Source organism: Rhyacophila brunnea, unplaced genomic scaffold (assembly GCF_057557595.1).
Source record: "Rhyacophila brunnea isolate RB1 unplaced genomic scaffold, BYU_Rbru_1.0 scaffold_13, whole genome shotgun sequence".
Classification (NCBI taxonomy): Eukaryota; Metazoa; Arthropoda; class Insecta; order Trichoptera; family Rhyacophilidae; genus Rhyacophila; species Rhyacophila brunnea.
This window is the reverse complement of record NW_028232785.1, coordinates 3,968,426-3,977,209: the sequence shown is the minus strand read 5'-3', so window position 1 is coordinate 3,977,209 and position 8,784 is coordinate 3,968,426. Positions and strand designations below refer to the sequence as shown.

Here is an 8,784-nt window from a genome sequence, read left to right as displayed (position 1 = left end):
TAGTGTTCTGTCCCGATAATCGTTAGCTTATTCTCAATTATTCAAACACGCAAAATGGACGTAAAACGCGAAATATTTGATCTCGAATCTCATATAAAAGATCATAATTATTGCTCAAATGTGATATATACAAGCAAACCAGACGCCAACACTAATGTAAAGCAAGATACTGATGACGATCCCACGTGCATTTTTGAGGTTAGCTTTCTATGTAAATTATTAATAATAATTACCTATTGTAGAACGTATTTTGTAAATGTTTTATAGCATATCAAACCAAAGAAATGAAGTCGGACCGTTGGATTTGAACGATTTGATAGATTTTGTACGATGTTGCGTGTGCGACGACTAATCAGTTTTTCCAGTAGGTACTTACTTAAAATTAATTTAATAATACAGTCGTCTATATAAAGCATCATATTCATTGACTGATAAACTTTCCATGCAATTCAAAACTGCTAGGTTCGTACCATTGAAACTGAATCGAACGAACCAAACCGGGTGGTTTGATTTTTTTGGATTTTGGACCATTTGGCAGAATATCTACGGGATCTCTTTTCTGACGACTAATTAACTATTGTTGCCAGTACTTAAATTAATTCAAAAACTTATTTTTCTCTAAAACAGCAACACGTTTATTGAAATGTCAACTTATGAAATTCTAACCGCATTAGCTCGTCGTCTACAATAACACAAATTTAACTGTTCTACTTATTAATTTATTTTAAATGTACAAAATATAAATAATGCTTCACGACTATGTAGCCATTTAGTTGATTCATACGGTTTATATGACAAAGGTTTAATTTTTTAGGCACCGATAGCGAGGGCTGTGCGGCTGGTCAATGCACTCCCTAGAGATGTTTGACTCCCTGACATTTTTAGCGATGCATTATGTACTTATTCTGTTTTTTAATCTCTATTTTATTGTTTAATTTGTATTTTTTTGATTACTTTTTTTTATTAATTAAGTATTATAATATACCTAATATATAATTATCAATTAATGTTTTTCTCTAGTTTATTTACTTGTCATTTTTATTCTAAATGTCATGTTGTGAACATCTTGAATTAATAATTTGTTATGTGCTCAATGTGTCTTTGTTAAATAAATAAATACTAAAATAAAAATTACGTTTGCCCAAAGCTTTTCATAATCGCCCACATGTTTGATTGTTTTCATGACGAAATGATATTGTGACCATAATCAATAATAATTATTGATAAAATTCGTTAGGTAGGTAATATAAAACCTGATCATTCCGGGTTTATTTAACACAGTTTGTAGTTTAAAATCTCCGTTATAAAATATAAATAAAATTTAAATAAATCATTGGTCTCACATAATAATTAAGGTAGGTAGATTCTGTCTTCTATAAGCTGGCTTGCCGGTTTCAACGCCGCTTCAGCATCCATCTCGTTCCCTTCCATTGAATACATGCAACAGTTGAACGCGATGGGACAATGCTTTCCGTATGACGTGTACGTCAGTTTATAGAATACAGACTCTAGGTACCTACCTAATGATAATAAAACGAACTCTGCATAGAAAATATGGCTGGAATTTTGGGATAATAAGACCAAACGCAGTTTCTTATTTGTGTGAATAATATGTAAGTATTGATTATTAAGATACAATATACCTAATTCAAGTTATGGTGTAAATGTCTAAACTATTAATATGAACATCTCGTGATATATAAATGCCGAAGAATGCTTATCATCTAATTTTTTTATAATCCATAAAATATTATAATGTTCATAAGTAACGCAACATGCCGAGAAAATGACAGATACGGAATATAATAAAAAAAATACTAAGTATAATTTTAAGTTAGGTTCCTGTCTGGGCTTTTTACATATCGTCATATAAGTCTATGGATCGTCAGAAGTGGTTTAACGTTTCATACCAAACCATTTCTGACGGTCCGAGAATGCTTTAATTGAAAGGAACGGTGGACCAAACGTCAAATCTCAAACTGTTGTCGGTCTACTTTCTACATACAATTTGTACGTATATCGTATATGGCCAAACCGTTGGAAACATCACTGGAACGCACTTTTATTTAGGTAATAAAAAGATAGCAACACTGACCACAATGCCTTGCTAACCTATATTATCTTTGGGTGCTCTTCGTCGCACGTCATACATAGTAATTATTATTGTCCTTTTTTGAATATTTCCGCAAGATGGACGATAAACGTGAACTAGAAGGCAGCGAATCTGATGTGGACACAGGACAATGGTTTGATCCAACTATGGATAATTTAAACGGCCCTGGCTTCGATACTTCTCTGAAACAAGAGGACGCCGACGCTTTTAAAAGCATTCTTGAGGTGAGTTTTTTTTGTTCACGAAAGTATCGATTAACTGATATACAAATCAATAAATTGTTTTATAAATTCAGTTGACATTTGTGTATATTTCCGTAAGAATCATTCGCACAACCGGTGCAATAACGTCATAAGTGCAATCACACTTTTGTTCAGGAGAAGCATTTAAAGGTTGTGAACTTGATAGTCACTTGGTTTTATGATTTTAGGATCTTTACGTGAGTCTATCATTGTCTATACCTTCTATTTCGAAATATTTAAAGGTTTTTGTCTAAAAAAATATTGCATTCAATTATTTTTTTTGGTCAAATACACCCTCAATTATATCATTGTTGCACTAGGATTTAATTACAGCTTCATTTATGACATACTAAATGGAATATAATTATTAATAACAATAATGGTTAGTGTAGTTAAAATTGTTTTATTCATTCGCTATATTATATTTCAACTGCACCTCTCTCGCTGCTTTTAAATTATAGCACTTATTGCAATAATTACAACCAACTTATTGTAATTGTTACAATAAGTGCTTATACCTTCATAAAATCCTACCATAAGTTTGATAATATATATCACTTTATCACTTTAGCGGTCGATAAGTATAGAATATAATAGACCCAAAGGTGCGGAGACCTATTAGGCATGTTTTCTGACAATAATCTCATTTTTGATTTTTTTAGCACTTCTCACGTTGTTGCATCGGATGTGCGAAGGTATTCGTTTTGGAAATGGAATTAGAATGTTTCAATAGCCGTGAAAGGAAATTATTCAACTCTTTCAACGATTAGGTATAATTACTATGAGTCGCAAGTGATGATTAGACTGATTTATTGAGATGTTAGGTTAATTTGGAACGTTGGTTTTGAATAAATTAGTAGAATTAGTAGAATTAATTAGTAGATAAAATAAATCGTACAAAAATGAAAACATTGCTATCATTTATGTCACAAGACTCGTCAACTGCTATTGATAAATCTGAAATCAATTTAAAATTTAGCTTGCTGGTTGAATGGTTATATTCGAAAAGATTTTGACTGTTCTATCTTTCACTTAGCCCCTACGTAGTCATTTGTGTCAGAGCCAAACACAAGGGCCCAGAGAGCCGCGGTTTGTCAACCACTGCTCTAGACAATTAACATATTGTAATGACGCCAACGATATCACTAAACAGGAACAAAGTTTATTATCGGCGTAAGAAGATATTAATATCCTTTTTTAATACTTAATAAAATCAATGTATTTTTTCAGATCCCTTCAAAGTACCTTACCACTGTGAAATTGGAGACTGATTTCGAGCAGGTTAACTTAAAGAATGAGATTGTTCAAGAGGATGTGGAGCACAGCAATCATGTGAACCCTCAACCCACTTGCTCTTATTCCGAATGCATCCCAAGACATCAGGTATATAACAATGTATTCATTTTAAATACGATCATAACGGCAACACAGAAAAAAAATAAGATGAAAAATAGGGCAATGAATTCGATTAGATGTGGCGAAAAACACCGACGTATTCGCCGATTTATTATTAACACATTAAAAAACGATTTATTGGTATATGATTAGCTTATTGAACACAACGTGAGTGCAAATTTATTAGTTTCCTGTTTTTCTAATGCTCCAAAGATGTCAACTTGATTCATAATGATCAGTTTCTAAATAGGAATGCAAAAATAAGTCAATGTCTTGGCGTAAGTGATACTATTAATTTATTATTATGAAACAGGAATGTATTGTACATCTAACGATTTACACATAAGACTGTTATAGTATATTATATTATTAACTTACAAATTTTACTAGTGACTTCAATGTAGATGCCTATAACTAAAAATGGAAACATAACACATTTCAAACAACTCACCACAACTAGGATATCATCTAGTAGACAAGATGAAAAAGTGATATTAGTTGCGGATAAAGGAATGTGTGCCTACATCCAACTTTTATTCATCACAAATCTTTCCCTAGTAGTATAAGTATGAAAGCAATATTGTCTGAGTAAAATTTTATTAAACACAACTCAATCTAATGCATTTCAATCGGTTGTGCTTCACGGTGTAACCACCGTGTGGCTAGGTACATATGCTTCATTCGTCTTCACTTTCCATGCAAAATTCTGTACTTCCTCTCAACTTCGCATGTACCGTATATGGAATTTGGTGATTACAAGCATGGGGACAGCCTGCATATAAGGAACACCGCTCTTTTAGAATACTATACCAAAACCGATAGTAAGTAGTGTCTTGACAAACATGCATTATACAATAACCTATGTAAAATTCTTTGTTATTCCCACAACGCTTCTAATACTAAGTCGTATACTAATTTACAGGAAGTTGGTTTTAAGAAAGTGTAGGTTGCTGATACAAAATCCTAAAGCAAACATAAGAATCCTCAACCTGATTGCTCTTATTTCGAATGCACAACAGTAAATCAATTGTCTACACTATTTTCTATGAAATAACAATATAGTTAGTGTGACTTGCACTCAGCAAGGAGGTACTAGTCTTCCGCTAAAAAATATGTAGGTCGTCAGTAAATAAGTTTGAAAATGATTAGGATTATTTGTAAACATTGATGAGAGCCTGGTTTTTTATTAAGAACCTGTATGTCGAAATTCTTACATCTCTTTAAGTTGTGTATTTTTTTTTAATATTATTCTCCGATATACCTATGTTGTTTGTCTTCTTGTTAATGCAATATACTCTACGTTTTTTTAGTTGATTCCTGCAACCACTGCCATGACATATTCCGCTAGTATCGGATTGCCAGAGAGGATCCTAAAAGTACAAGAGCCATACGATGAAATACAGATTGACTATCAAGACATTAAAAAGGAATCGGAGTGTTATGAAACGAATACTAATAAATTCAGTCACACTGCTAAACGTAAGCATATACAATCTTACGTCACAGATCCCAAATTATTAGTAGCCGTAATAAAGTTAGAAAAAAAATCGTTCAATAACAAAAATTTTGCGTGCAGTATTTGTTTTGATTTTTTTGCATCGTTATCTCTATTGAAGCTTCACAAAGCGTGGCATAAAAAATCAATAGCGAATAAAACGGAAAATGACATGGGAATTCGATCTATTATCAAAAATCTCAACCTAATAAATCAATCTGATGAAAGGCCAAATAAGTGTTCTCAGTGTAATTACTCTTGTATAACATCTAGTAAGATGAAACTACATAAAATGACACATTCTGGTGAAAAGCAATTTAAATGTGACCAATGTAATTATTCGTGTATAGCATCTGGCACTATGAAAGTACACAAGATGACTCATTCTGGTGAAAAACCATTTAAATGTGACGAAAGTAATTACTCATGTATAAGATCTGGTACCATGAAAGGGCACAGAATGACACGTCATTCTGGTGAAAAGCTATTTAACTGTGACCTATGTGAATACTCTTGTATAGTATCTAGTAGTATGAAATTGCACAAAATGTCTCATTCTGGTAAAATACCGTTTAAATGTGACCAATGTAATTATTCGTGTATAGCATCTAGTACCATGAAAATACACAAGATGACTCATTCTGGTGAAAAGCCATTTAAATGTGATCAATGTGATTTCTCTTGTATACAATCCGGTGCGATAAAATTCCACAAGATGACTCATTCTGGTGAAAAGCCATTTAAATGTGACCAATGTTATTATTCAAGTAGAACTAATAGAATTAAAATACACAAAATGACTCATTCTGGTGAAAAGGCATTTAAATGTGACCTCTGTAATTATTCGTGTAAAGCATCTGGCACCATGAAAGTACACAAGATGACTCATTCTGGTGAAAAGCCATTTAAATGTGCTCAATGTAATTACTCCTGTATAACATCCAGTAAGATGAAGTTACACAAAATGACTCATTCTGGTGAAAAGCCATTTAACTGTGACCAATGTGGTCACGCTTGTGTTCGATCTTGTGATATGAAAATACACAAAATGACACATTCTGGTGAAAAGCCATTTAAATGTGACCTCTGTAATTATTCGTGTAAAGCATCTGGCACCATGAAAGTACACAAAATGACACATTCTGGTGAAAAGCCATTTAAATGTGATCTCTGTAAATACTCTTGTATACAATCTGGGTCAATGAAAATACACAAAATTACTCATTCTGGTGAAAAGCCATTTAACTGTGACCAATGTGGTCACTCTTGTGCTCGATCTTGTGATATGAAAATACACAAAATGACACATTCTGGTGAAAAGCCATTTAAATGTGACCTCTGTAATTATTCGTGTATAGCATCTGGCACCATGAAAGTACACAAGATGACTCATTCTGGTGAAAAGCTATTTAAATGTGACCAATGTAATTACTCCTGTATAACATCCAGTAAGATGAAGTTACACAAAATGACACATTCTGGTGAAAAGCCATTTTACTGTGACCAATGTGGTCACTCTTGTGTTCGATTTTGTGATATGAAAATACACAAAATGACACATTCTGGTGAAAAGCCATTTAAATGTGACCTCTGTATTTATTCGTGTAAAGCATCTGGCACCATGAAAGTACACAAGATGACTCATTCTGGTGAAAAGCCATTTAAATGTGACTAATGTAATTATTCAAGTAGAAGATCTAATAGAATAAAAATACACAAAATGACTCATTCTGGTGAAAAGCAATTACAATTTAATCTATGAGATTACTCGTGTATACAATCTTAACCTGAAAATTCCTGAAATGTCGCATTCTGGCGAAAAGACTTTTAAGGTTGTCCAATGTAATATTACTATTTCTAATGTATACAATATATTACCACATGAACAGTATTTTGTTTTTAACTAGCTGAAGTACCCGGCTTCGGACAGGGTCGCTTCAGGGTTATATTTATCTTAGATATTTAAAAAATAATAAGATGTAATTATTTTTTAATAATAAATATCTGTGTAATACAATATGGCAATATGAAAACAATTCTAGTAGGAGTAAAGGTCAAACATAAGAACACTAAATTTAAATCGAATCCAAAATATGAAAACGTTATTAAAGTTATTAATATGTAGTAAAATAAATCAAAATTGGATGGAACAAACAAACAAAAAACTTTGTATACAACAACTGACAAAAGTTTCATCGCAATCGGATGAATGGTATAGGAACGCATACGAATAGAAGAAAAAAATGGTTGTATCAATTCAGAAACCTTTGCGGGCGTGAGAACAACACTTGATCAAAATTTCATTGCAATCGGATGAATGGTATAGGAACGCATACGAATAGATGAATATAGAATAGAAGAACACCTTTGTAGGTGTGCATGCAACCACTTACCAAAATTTCATCGCAATCGGATGAATGGTATAGGAACGCATACGGGACAGACAGACAGACATTCATTTTTATTTATAAGATATAGCCTATACTCTTTGCGCAAGTGAAAGCAATAAGTTGACAAAGTTTTATCGCAATCGGATGAACGGTATGGCAGCGCATAAAATACGAACAGACAAACAAACAAATATTGATTTTTATATATTAGATTATTGCTGGTGTAGAAGTACACAATACGGTGGCTTTAAATCACTGAAATCAAGAATGACACATTCCGCTAAAAACCTCTTAATTTTAATGTCTCATCCAATACATCAGGTCACTTGAAATAACATAACAAGAGAACATTGTTAAGCTTACCTTTTTCATGCCATCCTAATAATATCGTACAATGCCATGCTTTAAACTGTATATATTTAAGTAATTAGGCATTTTACAGCCTTTTTAAAGATAAATGATCGTTTCAAATGGTTTGTCATGCATTTTAATACTATTTGGTCATTATTTTACACTATGTTTTGTGGATACGACATGCGATTAACGTAATAATTGTATTAAATTATCGACCATTAAGAAACGTAGTACTAATCCGAGTACGGCTCGTTCTGCATTAGTAGAAACGGCCGCCACAATATGTCATCGCCAGGACATAGTCAAAATGCCGATCGGGTGGTAGTCGCTTAAAAACGCATATGTGGCTTTGCGTATGTACGATCCCCGCACCAAATAATACCAGAATCAACGTAATTGAATGGACAGGGGGGAAGGTGTTCCATGTCAGCTATTTTCTGGTATTTTCGGAGGTTAAGCCTGAATCTTACGTAAGATTTATAGAAAAACTATTTATATAATTATGAAGCTTATTCATCGGCAAATATTTATGTTAAACATTTGATAACTGCATAAAGTATTTTTATGACGTAAAATAATATTCTTTGGAACCTTGAAATGTAATAATTGATAACGAAGCCATATTTTTGTGACATTAATAGACTGTGTTGATAACCGTTTTTTCCACTAAATATTATGTCAAAACGTTTATTATAGATAGCTTTAATGTTATCAAACATAATGTAGTAAAATATATTCAGTATAATTATAATATTTGCAGTTTCTGTTCCCTCTAAATCTAACGGAATCGACTAG

The 8,784-nt window shown here is 32.5% G+C and overlaps 1 protein-coding gene across 1 annotated transcript; it reads left to right on the top strand.

Annotated features, from left to right (window-relative positions):
- Nucleotides 1-8,784, top strand: LOC147076184 (uncharacterized). Its single transcript, XM_085940311.1, has 5 exons — nucleotides 1-198; nucleotides 2,191-2,337; nucleotides 3,586-3,738; nucleotides 5,061-5,856; nucleotides 8,750-8,784. The coding sequence occupies exons 1-5, from the start codon at nucleotides 55-57 to the stop codon at nucleotides 8,782-8,784; spliced, it is 1,275 nt and encodes a 424-aa protein (XP_085796437.1). The 5' UTR covers nucleotides 1-54.